The sequence below is a fragment of the Xenopus laevis genome, chromosome 5L (genome assembly GCF_017654675.1).
Source record: "Xenopus laevis strain J_2021 chromosome 5L, Xenopus_laevis_v10.1, whole genome shotgun sequence".
Lineage (NCBI taxonomy): Eukaryota > Metazoa > Chordata > Amphibia > Anura > Pipidae > Xenopus > Xenopus laevis.
Window position 1 is genome coordinate 161,649,316 of NC_054379.1, and position 16,763 is coordinate 161,666,078.

Genomic DNA, 16,763 nt, shown 5'->3' on the forward strand with positions numbered 1-16,763 from the left:
GAGACAATTTGCAATTGGTTTTCCTTTTTTATTATTTGTGGTTTTTTGAATTAAGCTTTTTATTCAGCAGCTCTCCAGTTTGCAATTTCAGCAATCGGGTTGCTAAGGTCCAAATTATGCACTGATTTGAATAACATATAGTGATGGCGAATTTGCGCCGTTTCGCTTCGCCGGAAAATTCGTGAATTTCCCGCAAAATTAGCGAAAAGACGAAAAATTCATGAAACGGCCGGCGCCCATTTTTTTTACGCCAGCGGCCGTTTTTTGATGCTGGCGAATTATTTCGGGCGAATTTTCACGGGCGTTTCATGAATTTATTCGCTGGAATCGCGCAAATTCGCCGCAATTTCGCGCCTGGCGAATAAATTCGCCCATCACTAATAACAAACTGGAATATGATTTGGAGAGGGCCTGAATAGAAAGATGAGTAATAAAAAGTAGCAATAACAACAAATGTATAGCTTTACAGTGCATTGGTTTTTAGATGGGGTCAGTGACCCCTTTGAAAGCTGAGAATAATCCAAAGAAAAAGGCTAATAACTAAAAAAACTATGAAAAAATAAAAAATGAAGACCAAATGAAAAGTGGCTTAGAATTGGCCATTCTATAAGATACCAAAATTTAATTTAAAGGTGAACCACCCCTTTAATTTACAAGGTGCATTAACCAATGCCTACTAGTAGCAATTAGCTCATATTCTTCTACTGTAAACTGGCCATGGTTAGGATGATAAAAAAGAACCACTGATTGCTAGGGGTTACTATTCTGATAATACTTTTTGTGAATTTATCCTTATTTTGCACCATAGATTATAGAAACCACAGCACTGACATGGATTTACCAGCCTGATCCTGAACAGCTAGAACTCAGTATTAAAATCCTGGCAGTTGCAGTATGCCAGCTGGAAGGCTAAAGTTTGGCTGCCACTGATATATCTTCTGAAATAATTGTTGCACAAGTGGGGCTCTGAGCTCACCGCTTTCTCCCCCATTTTAAAATCAGTCCTGGAAACCGTAAAGTAACTCTTATTCTCCAAATTACCAAGATAAAATATCATCGTTTTGTCTTGGCAGAGACAATTAAAATTATTTGTTAAAGATAAATGGATTATTTAAACAACACTGGGGGGGGGCTCTGCAAGATTTTATTTGCTTTTTCTGGCCAACAGCTCTTTATAGGCTGGCTAGGTGGGTTTTACGAGGTGACTTTTGCAAGGTGACTGATCTGGAAGCTGGGCCTCCTGGTTCACAGGTTTCCTGTTTTATAAGCTATAAATATGGGGACTTTGAAGTATCAGCAAGCCTGTGTAGCACACCCCGGCAGTGTTCTTTGTACAATTCATTCAGTACTTACAGACCAATGGACATGCGGTGAAATACCACCTCTTTCCCACAAACTCTGGTGGGAACGTCACCCCCGATGGAACTGGTTTTGTTGCATGAGTTGGGAAGAATTTCAGAGGAGGCCAATAGATGACTCTTTTCTAGGCCAGTGAGCGATCCATCAGTGTCTTCAATGATAGCAGAATGTGGGAATGGGAAAGTGGGTTGAGTGAGTGAGTTTATGAACTTCAGCTGATGGGTTTTGATGGTAAAGCCACCTAAATAAAATGATATTGAGCATTATAATATAAACATTTATAACCATCAGGGGCATGTGTTCAGTCCAACTATGTCTCTAAAAGAACCTCCAAGATTCCCAAACTGTGGTGCTGGCTTCCATATTGGGGAACGGGGAAGTGGGGGTACATAAGACCAACTAGTATGGTGAATTGGCACTTTACTGATGGACATCTCTAGAAAAATAGCAAGATGACTTGCCACATATAAATTAGGTTAGAATTAGGTATTATCACATCACAAACAACTATTGTTGGATATTCTTAGTATTCATGTCAGGGGTACCAAAGTTGTTGGATCGAAACACAGTCACATGAAATAAGTTAAGGGAGAATGTTTGAGTTTTGGTTCTGCTGACCTTGTCCTTCAAAACATCCTGAGCAGGTCCGGATAGGGCTGCACTTTGGTAGATCAAAGTTCACGAAGGCTGTGTTTGAAATAGAAGCCTGAAACCTTCTGGGAGTTTTTATTCCTGCTGCCATGCAATGCTCATCCTGCTTGGAGAAAAAATCGTGTTGCTATTTGTACATAGTCATCTCCAGAAGTCGCCTACCTTGTACATAGATTGTGCTATAAGTATTGTAAGCTCAGCCATTCAGCCATTTACTGTCAAGAGTACTGTATCATTGCCGTGTCTCTGCCCACAATTCCTTAATTGAAGGTTAAATCTATAATTTTTGGCTCTGGTCTTCGGTCTTAAGTGCTCTGTGTGGAGCATAAGGCATGTCTTGCATTTGAGAAGGGCTCTTTGGCTCCTCTCATCCTAACCATGATGGTCCCTCTGCTCTTGAAGTCCTACCCCCTCACAACTCAGGTTCCAATATCTTGCACTGATGAGATCTATGGATCTAAGGCTGTAAGTTTGGATGTATGGATATGAATTAGGCTGGACATGTGTTATTAAACCAGCTGTTCTGGATATATATGGCAAAGGGGACATTGCGGGGCAGATTTATTAAGGTTTGAGTTGTGTTTTCCACAACAATTTGCGTGGTATTTGCGTTGCAACTTACATTTTCAGGTTTAAAAAAAAACTCAAATTTTCAAGATTTATTATACCCCAAACCTGGGAGTAGCTTGAATCCGAAAATGCACCATCTAAAACCTGTCGAGATCATGTAGGAGTAAGTGGCAGAGGACCTTTGAACCATTTGAAGATGGTAACAGCCGGCTTGATGTTCGAGTTTTTTTTTTTGTGGAGGGTTTTGCCCGAAAACTCGAATGATTCAAGCAATTCGAGTTTTTTGTTTTGCCAAAAACTAGATCAATTCATAGTTACATAGTTAAATCGGGTTGAAAAAAGACAAAGTCCATCAAGTTCAACCCCTCCAAATGAAAACCCAGCCCCATTCACACACCCCTCCCTACTTTCAGATAAATTATATATACCTAGTGATGGGTGAATTTATTCACCAGGCGCGAATTCGCAGCAAATTTGCGTGATTCGCCACCGGCGAATACATTTGCGAAATGGGCGCAAAAATTCACCGGCGTAAAAAAAACAAGACGCCGGCGCCGTTTCACAAATTTCACACGAAATTTGCTATACTAACTATAGAGTTTAGTATCGCAATAGCCTTTGATATTTTGTCTGTCCAAAAAATTAAAATTAATTTGGGTAAAAAGCTATTTGTCTATAATGTCCTCTAATGTACTTGTAAAGTCTAATCATGTCCCCTCACAAGTGCCTTTTTTCCAGAGAAAACACTAACTAACCAGTTTAGTTGCACTTAGTCTCTGCACTCTCTCCGGCTCATTTATATCCCTCTTAAGGACTGGAGTCCAAAACTGCCCCCATACTCCAGATGAGGCCTCACCAGGGACCTATAAAGAGACATAATTATGTTTTCATCCCTTGAGTTAATGCCCTTTTTTATACAAGACAAAACTTTATTTGCTTTAGTAGCCACAGAATGACACTGCCCAGAATTAGACAACTTGTTATCTACAAAGACCCGTAGATCCTTCTCATTTAAGGAAACTCCCAACACACTGCCATTTAGTGTATAACTTGCATTTTGAATTTTTGGGTTTCGGGACTTAAATGAGATACCATTCGAGTTCATTCACGGTATAAAAAATTCGACACTCGACCTTTCATAAATAAACCCCTAGGGGCAGATTTATCAAGGGTCGAATTTCGAAGTTAAAAATACTTCGAAATTCGACTATCAAATTGAAATACTTCAACTTCGAATTTCGAAGTCGATGTTTTTTTCATCGAATTTGGTATCCTGCGGTCGAAGTAAAATCGCTAGATCCTACGATTAAATCCGTTAAATCGAACGAATCGAAGGATTTCAGCGATCGATCGAACGATTTTACTTAGACTTCCAAAAACTTAGAGAAATGCTCTAGAAGGTCCCCATAGGCTAACATAGCACTTCGGCAGGTTTAATTTGGCAAAGTATTGAAGTCAAAGTTTTTTTAAAGAGACAGTACTTTGATTATCGAATGGCCAAATATTCAAACGATTTTGCTTTGAATCGAATTTGAAGTCAAAGTCGTAGTATCCTATTCGATGGTCGAAGCATCCAAAAAAATTACTTTCAATTTTTGAATTTTTTTACTTCAAAAATTTCCTCGAATTCACTTTGACCCTTAATAAATTAGCCCCCTAGAGTCATTTGCATGTCTCTGCTTATAATTCTTTAATTGAAGGTTAAACACCCTTCATTTTTGTTTTTAAGGCAATGCTATGTGTGTTGCATGAGGCATGTCAATACATTCTGTTTTAAGAAGGTTTTTGAGGTTTCTGTGGCTCCTTTTAGCTCTTCTCATGCTAGCCTTAATGTTCCTCTGCTTACATGGCATTCCCTGCCCTTGAATGGGGAAAAAGGTGCCCCTCACTTCCATGAGGTCTCATCCATTTTTAGATGGCAGTAGAACTCTTTTACCCTGTTTCTAATTTGACTTGAAAACAATTTGACCTACAATTACATTAAAGTATAAAAAAACACATAAAAGTAATTTAAACTGACACAATGATAATTGTTATTACCCTACTGTTAAAGTCAAGCATTTGCGTAACTACCAGTGGTGAAGGAGTGCAACTGCACCAGGGATCATGGCCCCTGCACCCCAGAAGGGGCCTGTGTCTCTGGAGGAAAATAAACAGGCAAAATAGTTTTTTAATTATTATTTTTAATTTATCATCTGGACTGCCTTGCTGCTAAGGGGTGCAGCTCGAGCTAGTGTGCACATTCGCTTACGTGCCCTGCGTAACCTCAGCTACTGTACAGGAGCCTTTCTCCATCCAGTCACCAACACCCTCTTCATCAACCAACAGAGGGGATGCTTGTGTACAGCGGAAGTGACGTACGGTTCAGGAGACTATCAAAGGCAGTTACCATGGTTACAAAGTTAGGTGGGTAGTTAATTCACGCTAGCGCACCTTTTGGTGGTGGTGTAAAAAGGGACATGATGAACATAATTTAATTGTAGTGGAAGCCGAGCCACTTTAGAGGCCACAGGATTACTTTAGCTTTCCGGCTCTTAGTGGCGGAAAGTGAAGAAACCCCGAAATATAAGCTGGCAATCCAGGAAAGCAGGTCCAAAATGCTTTATCACAGTGTCATTTTGGGGCATAGCAACTGCCTCAGGTATTTTCTCTTGAATGGTTACAAGAATAATCTGGAAATTCCAAATTGGCCTCTGAGTAGTGTTTACAGTACAATTGTACTCACAGGGGACATTGCGAACAATTTGCGAGGGGGGCTTCTCTGATTCTTTGCCTGAATCTCCTCACCAAAGAATCTCCTTAGTCTCTTCTACCATTCACTCCCAAACACCCCTGTAGCACATGCACATCCAAGCACCCCTGTAGCACACATAGGGGCTCATTTATCAACACTGGCCAAATTTGCCCATGGGCAGTTACCTATAGCAACCAATCAGTGATTAGCTTTTTGAAGCCAACTGCAAGTAGAACAATGAATGCAGCAATTTGATAGGTTGCCATGGGTTACTGCCCATGGGCAATTTTGCCCAGTGTTGATAAATGGCCCCCATACTCTCAAGTACCCAAATAGTTGTAGCACATACTTTCCTAAACCCCCATAGAACCCTGTTTCCTGTTTTTGGAAGGCAGGCTTTGTTGATTAAAAATGTCTTACTGTCAGAGTTTAGGGGACTAAATTCCATTTTTACATTTGTGTAACTACCAGGGGTGATTGCTTCCAGGACTGGGCTGACGGTCAGGATTGTGGATGGTGATTCCTGTACTGTGCACAGCAGAGATATTGTATTTTTAGTTGTATTGTACTTTGCCCTAAAAAAGTACACCAGTTTCAGTAATTAAAAATAACTTTTTAAATTTAGTCCTATGGCATTAGATCAGTAATTGTTGTTACCCACCCACAACACGGGTACGGGGGGGCAGTTGCAAATTTTTGGCCCCTAGGTTTATCGTTACGCCACTGAAGTCATGAGTTGTCAGATGCAAATGTGTATATTAATGCTATTGTTAAAGATACTTGTATTTAAACTTGACCCTCGCTATTCCAAATATCTGTGCCCAGCCTCTTTAGATGCATCGTGTGTAAGTCCGCCTATTTCTGCTGGGGAACCATGATGCCATTAATACTCTGAGCATGGTAGGAATGCCAGGGTTCCCACAGCTGGCTGCGTCAATAGCGCAACATTAGCTAACACTAATAAATACTGCTAGAGCAGGGGTCCTTGGTTAGATTCCAAAGAGGTGTCATTTAGGGCTTTAGGCTTAAAAAAAACTATAGGATAGTAAATTATTGTTTCCTTATATTTCCTAAAAACTGAGCCCTTTTCCAAATTAAAACCCAGTACAACTGACTGAGCATGTGAGTAGCAGCTGTCAAGGGCTGAAAAGCCTTTTAATGTCTGATGCCTATCATGCAAAGGAGCCGAGGTAACGCAGCGAGAGAGAGAAAATCATAGATGTGAATGTCACTGCAATCTAATTGATGCAAACTAGACATCCTTATTAATGGCAACATTACATAAATTAAGATGCAAATGATGACACGGGGGATGCTATTATGAGATAACAAAGATAATAACAATTATAATTGTACCCCTGGCAAAACTTGCAGCAACATCCGTCATTTCCCTATGGTTCCTGACATGCACGATCCGTGTGATTCAGCTCCCGTGAAACAATATTATCCTGCCTAGTAGGGTCCTACGGTGAGAACCAGCTCGGAATCCTGATCAGCTCCAAACCCACATTATTCTGCAGACATCAAAGGGAAAGGGAACTGCACAGGGAGCATATGCTGACCTTGGGTTGGAGAGCCGGATATGCCAGAATTCTTAAAAGTAGTTATTCATTGGAAAATATCTAAAAGGCTTTGTTTGTGGTCGTAAATAAAAGTAAATGCTCCTCCTTTGAAGGTCATGTGACCGATGGCTCCTACTCTTTAAAGATGGTGTTATTTTAAGGCGACTGCATGCTGCTATGTAAAAATTGCTTGCAGGTTTTCCCTGAGCGAGTTACCCAAGAAATTTATGGGGTCCACAGGGACCCCATAGATGTTGAAGGTTCTGTTTCCTAGCAACCCTTTCTATGTTCTTAGAACTGCTATACTGTGCCTCGATAAACAGCTATGTTATCATGCTGACTACACGTGAGCAACACTAATGAGGCTACAGAACCAACACAGAGTGCTAAAATGGGTGCAAAACGGAGCACACATTCATAAGAGGCACTTGCACCAACACACACTTAGGGAGTTATTTATCAAAGGTCGAATTTTAGAGCTTTGTGAGCTTTTTTAGACCTCGAATGAACTTGATTGGCCTCTAATTTAAGTAAAAACTCGAATGTAAAAAACTTGAATCAGTGAATTCGGATTTAACAACTCGAAAACTCGAATTGATCGAGTTTGCTGTAAGAAAAAAACTCGAATCACTTGAAATTATCGAGTTTTTAAGCAAAACACACCAAAAAAACTTGAAAATCTTGAAGACTCTTAACATGTTCAAATGGTTCAAGGGGCCTCTGTCATTGACTCCTACTGTATATGACAGGTCTAGTGATGGGCGAATTTATTCGCCAGGCGCGAATTCGCGGCGAATTTGCGCGATTCGCGTCGAGCGAATAAATTCGCAAAACACCCGCGAAAATTCGCGGTAAAAATTCGCCGGCGTCAAAATTTTTTTTTTCGAAAAACGGACGTCAAAATTCGCCGTTTCGCGAATTTTTCGCCGTTTCGCGAAATTCGCAAATTTTTCGGCGCAAATTCGCCCATCACTAGACAGGTCTAACTAGATGGTGTATTTTTGGATTCAAGCTATTTCCAGGGTCAGGGTATAATAAATATCAAAAAAAAAAATTGAGTTGTTATTTTTAACCCAAAAAATTAATTTTTGACTCAAAAGTACCCTTGAAAACTAAAATGTTTGTGTAAAAAACAACTCAACTTTTAATAAATCTGCCCCTTACACTTGTGAGCACTTGTGGGAGCCCCAGAGCACCCATTCAGCCTGCTCTGATACATTGTGCAGACTCAGAATAGCATCTGTTGATTCTGGAAAATGGGAGAGTTGCTCTAGTATGCCATAGTCACTGCTTATTGGCCTGGTGTGTGCTGTTTGGGCCTCTGTGCACTTGAAATACCAAGGCCTATTTTAAATTTCAGTCCAGACCTGATGGTTCAAATGGGTTCATCGATGCAAGAGAAACCTATAGCCAATAGTCCAACAGAGATTGCATTAAGGACCAGAGCACAGAGGATAGGTTCCAGTAATCTGTTTAGATGTGTTCTTACTTGGGTTTCAGCATCTCTCAAGGGGACGCTTTAGAGAGAAGCTGGGTTGCTGACAACAAAGTAGGGGCTTTCGTTGTTGCTATACAACATTGGCAAACCACAGGAGTAATTAACAATGTTTCCAGTTTGAGAGAGGATTTCTATATTCTGAAACCCAAGTGGTAGGTTTGTAAATACTCATCTAACAGATTACTATAACATATCCTCTGAGTTCTTGTCCTTGATGTGACCTCTTTTGGACTATTGGGGATAGTGGTACATATAGTAGACATGTTCCCTGTTTCTCTGACATGTATGGTGTACAAATAATTCAAAAATACTGTACAATAAATACTTATGTTGCTCTCTTTCAGCTGAAATCGCTGGAATAGTTTTTATATTGTTGTAGTCATTGAACTGTTGCCACCTTATTTATTGTTACTCTCGAGATCCCCTATAGAAGGGATTCCCAACCTTTTTTTTACCCATGATCCACATTCAAAATTAAACAGAGATGGGGAGCATAAAAAAATGTTCATGTGGGTACCAAATAGTGCTGCGATTTGTTAACCCCTATTTGAAATGGCAGCATACAGGAGGCTCTGCTTGGTGATACAACTGGGTTTTATACAACCTAAACTTTTCTCAAAGCCAAGGAGTAAAAAATAAGCACCTTCTTTGAGGCCACTGGGAGCAATATCCAATAGCATGCACTAGTTGTCCCCTTTGTTGCTGCTATGAGAATCTGGATTATATATTTAAAATTAAATGGACGATATAAAAAGTTCAAAGCTTCGCCAGGTCTAGTAATCTACAGCAACAAACAGGGGACTTGCACATGTTGGCATCTTTATTCAATGGCTAAATCCCTATACAAAATCTGCCGGTGATTCAGTAACGAGATTTCAAAATAAAAGATGCTATTTTCTTGCAGCAGGAGAATCTCCAGATTTTGTATATTTGTGCAAACCTCTCGAGAACTGGAAATAATGAAATATAGTTCTCGCCATCACCCAGCTGCTTCAGGACACAAAACACAGTGTTATTATTAGTGGAGATAATAAAATAACTTTTGCCGTTATTAAACATGATGAGAAATTGAGACGTGAGCAATATGGTTTCTAGGATATCAAGTCCCCCCCCCCCCTCCCAGAGCTTAGAGCGATGTCGGGCGTCTGTTTCATATGACTGATTTAGTTGGTATTATAGGAAGTGTCAGAGGTGGAAAAGCCTTCCAACCCAGTATAAAGAAGAAAAATGAATTCCCATTGCTTACCTTCCCACTGAGGTGACCAAGCAAGAAACTGTTAGAAACCTCCGTGTTCCCTAAGCTTTCAGAGATACTTATTCCAAACTCTTCACAGGAAAAAATTCTGAAGTCTCTGAAAGACACGTTTCCACATCTAGTAATCTAAAAAACAAAAACAAAGATTCGATTTATTAACTTTTTCAGGTCAGGCTTTTTTAAAGCCAAAAATCCGAAAAAGAAGTCACTTTAACAACTGTAAGATCTTTCTTTGATTCGTGGTTTTAGAAAAAAATATCACAGTTTTCATAAATTTTCTGTAACTTTTCCCATTCATGCTTTTTCAGTTCAGATTTTTTGATAAATTTCATGACATTTGTGGTTTTAGAAAAAGTGAGATTCAAAAACCTCTAAAACCACTGAAACTCGACCTTCTCTAAGGTTTTATACAGAGACAGGCAGCAAAAGCATTTTATAAGTGGCCCCTTTAGCCAGAAAACATATATTACATATAATAGCAGATCACATTGTTTTTCTTAAATCAGACATACACAACATCCAACTTCAAATTATAATGCTTTCTCTCTACCTCCCATCATACCAAAAGTTTTTGCAATTATTGGGTTCAACTCTCCTTTGTGGTCTTTTTGTTCATCATTCCCATTTCTATGCCACAATGTTACTGCAGTTCCACAAATCTCTAACTAATGTTTCAACCCAACTATCACCATCAATGAGAAACCATCATCAAGCAGTTGAGGAGCAGAAGATAATGCTCAACAATTCCTTGCCTAATAGTTGAAATGTTGCTGGAATACTGCATATGAGGTTGTGAGCATATTCAACCCTCAGGTCTGGTAGAACTAGAGTCTTCAGCTCAGAAGACCACAGGGTTGGACATTCATGCTTTTAATTAATCTTTAACTAAGGCTTTAAAAAGCATTATCTCAATCTTTCAGAGCCTGAAATATCTTAGCTCATCTTGTACTGTGATCAATTTTCTCACATTTCTGCTCAAGTTTTCACACCTGAACATCTCAGGATCTTAGAGGTAGAGTAGACGCAGTCTATCCAAAGGACATAACAGCCATTTCTTTTGTTTCAAATGTCATTACTCCAGATTATCTGAGTTGGGTTAGTAAATAAAAACCCATGAAAAACTGGCACAGCCTGATGTCAGACATAGTAAAAGCGTGAGAGCAGAAAAAGTACTAATTTCTCTTTGGAACAGCTCAGTAAATGGTTTACAGCTACAGGTATCCAAGTAATGAAAACAGATCTAAATGTTCATTTTAAAAAATTCAGTTACCTGTTATTAGAAATATGAGTCTTTTTTTTTCTTATATTTCTAATAACAAGTTATTGCATTTTTTTTAAATTGTGTTTGATGTATTTTTGAACTTGGGTAAGTGCAGAGACTGAGATGGTAGAGCTCAATAGTGATCATATCTTCTCTATCCCTGGCTCCACAAACAGTTAACAAGCTCCAACAGTGTCTCTGTAGTTGCTACTAATCTTTCCTAATGCCGTTTTGAACTGTGGCCAATCATTCTTTTGTTTAAACTGCAAGCGTAGCCAGAAATGAGAATTAGAATAATTTAACCAGATTGTTTGCGACACTAAAGCATCTTAATCTTCCCCATTTAGGAGAGATGCCATTTTCCTAATTTCTTTATGTGATATCTGCAAACAGCTCTCATTCCTTTCTGGTTTCATCTGCCAATTTGCTGCAGACATTTAGAGATTTGCAGTAAAACATTAGCGCTTTGCTAGGCCAATGCCAAGCTGTCACTATAAAAGATGCACTAATTGAGCGGGTCCATTAAAGGAGAGCATTGATCTCACAGTACCTGGGCTCCACCTCGGCTCCTCCAGGTGTGGAACTCCTGAAACACAGCAGGATCTGTACTAGAAGGATTGTATTCTGGGTGTAACCATAGGCCAGACCTATAGAGAGATAAATACATATTACATTGGAGCAGATTTCTAAATTGTAATGATGGTTACAGATGGATAACAATGAATTATAGTTTTAGATTGAAGAATCATTTCCAGTGTCATGTTTCCATCAAGTTAAGATGGACTTCATCAGTTCAAGAGTGACTCATAAAAACACATTTTTTTCTTAGTTTCTGTCACATCTTCCATTGCCACCACCACAATTCCTCCTAATTCCTCCTCTCACCTGGTGCATTAATGCCCAATAACCCTGGGGGGTGGGGGAGAAGCAGATATCAGTTTCCAGTTCTGTCCTCCAAAGGGGCCCATTTTTCTCCGAAAAAATTAAGGGGTGCTTCGGAGGGTCACGCACAGGCCCCCCTAAATAGGAAGCAGACCCAGCCCCACGTGGCAGCGAAGACCATGGGAAGACAGTTCTGAAGGTGCAATTTTGTGACACTTTGCAATACTGTAATTATACAATGGCCTTCCAGCACATTTATACAGGATTCTATCAAATAAACTTAATTACCCCCAAACACATGTTTCAGCTTCTTAAAACTTCAATGTGATGTGAAGAAGTACATCCCTATGCAACTCCAATGTAGTAAGGGGCCAAAAGTTATAAGGGGCTATTTGCAAATGATCCCAATGGTGATCAAATCTTGATGCAGTAAATTAAAGTACTTGCATTCAAACATACTCCTGCAATTCCACATTGTTGCCATTGTGCCTATTCTGCCTCTTCTGACGAATAGTACTCAGCTGCACCTAAAGGCACTAAGGAACCCTATAACTGACGGTAGCTCCAGCTGGAGGTGTCAACAGACTTGCGCCCAGTTTATCAGATGCAACTGTTGCCTTGAACATGAACTACAGATGTGAAACAACCACCACTCTGAAAATACTACTTGCATCCAATTTGCATCAAAACGCTGTGCAATTGAACCCATTTTGAATTATCGAGCTCAGTGGTAGACATAACATGGACACGTACACAATTACATCAGAATTATGGATAAAATTAATTTGTGACGTGTCCAAAATGACACTTTGCACACTGCATTTGCATTTATAAATGACCCCTATAGTCACTATTCTCCTCATACATGTGCAAGTCTGGCTGTAGTGCATGTTGGCTCGCAATCCACGCTTAAAGGAGAAGAAAAGGCAATTTACATTGGGGGTGCCAAAAGTTAGGCACCCCCAAGTGATTATATTTACTTACCTGACACCCCGGGTCAGTGCTCCTATCAGCAGAAATCAGATGGGGTTCTTCCAGCGAGCACCACAGAGCGATCCTCTTCCTTCTACTTAATTTTTGAAAATTTCCGGGCAAACACATGAGCAGTAGAACAGCTTTTTTGGTAACATTTGGCATTTCACCTTACTGCACTTGTGCACCCGTGAGAAGAGGATCGCTCTGTGGTGCTCACTGGAAGAACCCCGGGCCGGCAGCAGATTTCTGCTGATAGGAGCACCAGCACAGGGTGTCAGGTAAGTAAATATAATCACTTGCGGGTGCCTAATTTTTGCACCCCCAAGTGTTATTTGCCTTTCGTTCTCCTTTAAGATTCTAAAGAATAAGCCTTGCTACGGGTTGCACAGAAAAAAACATCATTAGTGTTGAATCCAGGGCCAGATTTTTAAATCCAGCCCCCTAAAGGCAGTCTGTACATTCCTGTCCAATTTGCACTCTCTTTAGCTTATTAACACTCAGGGCACTGGGGACATTTTGTCCAATTCAATGAGAAAAATGTATCTAATGGTTCAACTCCATTGACGTTTATGGGAACATCTGGAACTGGAAACTTTGCTCCTCTAATGTAATCTAGATCTTTGTGTGTGAGAGATTAAACTGTCAAAATCTCCCGCACCCCGGATATCAGTTGTTAACAGAGTCAGTAGACTAGACTGGGCATTCCATAAAATTGTGCTGTCCTAAGCCCAGGCCAATGTGGCCTTCCGCTAATATGAGCCTGGTTGAGTCCATCCGTAAGAAATTTACAGCAAGCAATCTATGCTTTATGGTTAAAAAGGACTATTCCAAGACTTGCATTGCTTTAAATCACTTTTAAGAAGATGGAAGATTCCATTGACTCACCTTAGACAGGACACCGCTGTGTTTTTCAGGAAGGACTGAAGAAGTGCTTGGGAAGGTCCATCATGGAATAGATGATAGAGGAAGCCATATCCTGCTGCATACACTATGTTTCCCTTTACAGAGGAGAGGAAAACATTTCATAACTACAATTGCTATTAATTTAATTATACTGTATCTCCCATGTCATGCCAGTTTATCGACATGCAGATCTAGAACCCTGCAAGAAACTGAGCTTGATAACAGATCTTATTAAAGCATTGGTCAGGGCCCACCATTAAACTAGGCTATAGATCAGGAAAACCTTGTTGTATCAGTCATTCAGCCACAGTTTCAAGAATATTCAGTAAATACAGTTCGTCCCCAAAATCCAGGGAAACACTACGACTTTGACGCAATTACCTTTAAAGGAATTGTTCAGTGTCAAAATAAAAACTGGGTAAATAGTTTGTGCAAAATAAACAATGTTTCTAATATAGTTAGTTAGTCTAAAATGTAATGTATAAAGGCTGGAGTGACTGGATGTGTAACATAATAGCCAGAACACTACTTCCTGCTTTTCAGCTCTCTTGCTTTCCACTGATTGGTTACCAGGCAGTAACCAATCAGTGACTTAAAGGGGGCCACATGGGACATAACTGTTGCTTTTGAATCTGAGCTGAATGCTGAGGATCAATTACAAACTCACTGAACAGTTATGTCCCATGTTGGCTCCCTTCAAGTCACTGACTAACTCAGAGTTAGAGAGCTGAAAAGCAGGAAGTTGTATTCAGTTCTGGTATGTTAAACATGTAATCTCTCCAGCCTTTATAAATTACATTTTTGGCTAACTAACTATATTAGAAGCATTGTTTATGTTGCACAGCCTAGCTATGTACCCAGTTTTTATTTTTACACCAAACTGAACAAGATTTGTTGCACAACTGACTGTGGCCTATTTAGCAGCTCTGCAGCTGCATTTGCAGTAATAAATTAATGCTTTTGAGTCAGTTTTAGACCCAAAAAAGTACTAGTATGAATTACATGGTCCTATTGTAGGAATACATTTCACTGTATTGAAGGAGATCTTTGAGACAACTTGGAGACCCAAGAGGATCCCAGTTTTAGGAGATAACAATGCATAGATTTGCTTGTAAAGATGCTTTATCTACCAATGTAAACCCAATTTCACCCTAGAACTAGTGGTACATTTTAATTACATATAGATATCTTTACATATTACCTGTTTTACCTGTTTACAAGAGTTGGATAATGAGTGGATCCTATTGAAAACAGTTCTTGGTGAGCACTAGCACCAGCTTATAAGATGTACTTAGTATGCAGTTTTAGCAGCCAATATTTGAGTATGAATAATAATTTCTGTTATGTTTTAGTTCACTTTAGTTAAAAACCGACATGACAGTTGGCCGGACTGGAGTTTATCCAGGTGATTGACAACATGCCCCTTGGATAACAGATAAGAGCACGTCCCCAAAAAATGCTGTGTAGAATGAATATATAATCGTCAAACTTTGTGATTTCCATGGTGTATTTCCCTATCAGTTCTAATGCTTTAGGGCAGCGGCGCACTCCAGAATTACCTAATGCCATTTTCCAAATTGCACTTCTGCTGGAGCAATGGACTTTTGTGACATCATTATATCTGCACATTGATGGAAGCTCACACCTTCATATTGATGGAAGTTTAGGCGAGCAGAGAATTTGTGTAGAAATCAATTTGCTTCCGAAGTCATTGCATAATAGGAGCTTTATGAAAGTTAAATTTTAGGTGGAAATTACCAATCTATAAATGCCTGGGGATACCTCAGTGCAAGTATCAGACCTCACCTAGAAAAACTTGAGTAGCAGAGAGTTCTGACAGAGAGAAAGAAATATGTGCTATCCTGGCTGCAATTCCACAGATTGTCGGAATTGTGGTAGTTTCTGTTGAATCCATACAGTTATCATTATATGTCAATTTGATGTGATGGTTCAATTCCGCATTACTTTTTTAAAAAGTAAAAAATATTCTTCCATAAGAAGTAAAAGCAACATAATGTCCAAGGAACATCAGCAGGACAGGGGAAGAAGAGACCAAGACAGGTCAAGTAGGCATGGCTTAATACAGAAACAGTCATCTCCAAACTCAACTGTGTCAACATGGAGTACCAGACCAGCACATACATGACCATACCATGGCATGGCAGGTTGCAAAGTGACATACTGTAGCACAACATGTGTAATGGTTACATTTAATTCACCTTTATTAGAAGGTCCAAAGAAAGGGCTAGAAAAGACTTTCCAACTTGTAACCTGAGGAGCTGCTAAGGTCCTTCAAGGCTTTTTTATGCCACCCCATCCCCAGATGACTGTTGTCTCTCTGGATAGCATAATCCAGCTTCATTGTTTGTCAGCTGAATAGAGAAATGGGTTTACCTGTAAATGGATCTACTGCAGCACTACTTGAACTTTATTTTACATTGACATGAGGACAACATGTGTTGGACCATCTAGATCATTGAAGGTGGCCCTGTGATCATGGCAATGTAAAATAAAGGCAGTTGATACTAAGTGGTTATATGGAGGTGAGCACATTGAAATATGCCTGAATAAATACACCTGAAGTTCTGGTAAGCCTGGGTAACACAAAGGGGTCTCGAATACGGAGGAAGGTATAACTCAGGGATGACTCACCAGCCATTGTGTTCTGGATCCTGGTCCCCACTGTAAGTAAACTTTCTACTCTATCCTAAAACTGGCCTTATGGATTCTTTTACATATATACAACATGAAGAAACCAGGAAAACATTTTTCTGTATCTTAATTAATGCTAACGTACATACTGCCAGTGTATGAGTTGACATATTCATGATTCTTAGAAATCTCCAAAACAATATTTATATTTATATGTTATATTTAAGTGTTCCTTCAGACCTTGGTATGTTTTAGATCACTACAAGAGATGGGCACTGGGGAGCAGATAATTGATGAAAAGATGTCTCATTGCATTTATTTTAAGAGATATTCTACTTGTAATATGATCTGTTCTAGCTGACAAAACATACAAGTGGGGAGAATTTCGCCCGGGGGAAGTCAGATGGCTTCTTAAGACCTAATATTGCATTTATAAAAGTGGCGTGTCAAATAAGACTGCT

General features: G+C 39.6%; 1 protein-coding gene across 1 annotated transcript in view; it reads right to left on the reverse strand.

The window, feature by feature from the left end:
- The window catches only part of pkhd1.L (PKHD1, fibrocystin/polyductin L homeolog), a 329,488-nt gene that overhangs the window by 180,046 nt on the left and 132,679 nt on the right, over positions 1-16,763 (reverse strand). The window contains exons 43-47 of the mRNA XM_041563601.1: positions 13,633-13,745; positions 11,441-11,537; positions 9,621-9,755; positions 1,978-2,113; positions 1,354-1,600 (exon numbers count right to left, since the gene is read on the reverse strand). Coding sequence (XP_041419535.1) covers positions 1,354-1,600; positions 1,978-2,113; positions 9,621-9,755; positions 11,441-11,537; positions 13,633-13,745 — 728 coding nt within the window. The remainder of the gene's footprint in view (positions 1-1,353; positions 1,601-1,977; positions 2,114-9,620; positions 9,756-11,440; positions 11,538-13,632; positions 13,746-16,763) is intronic.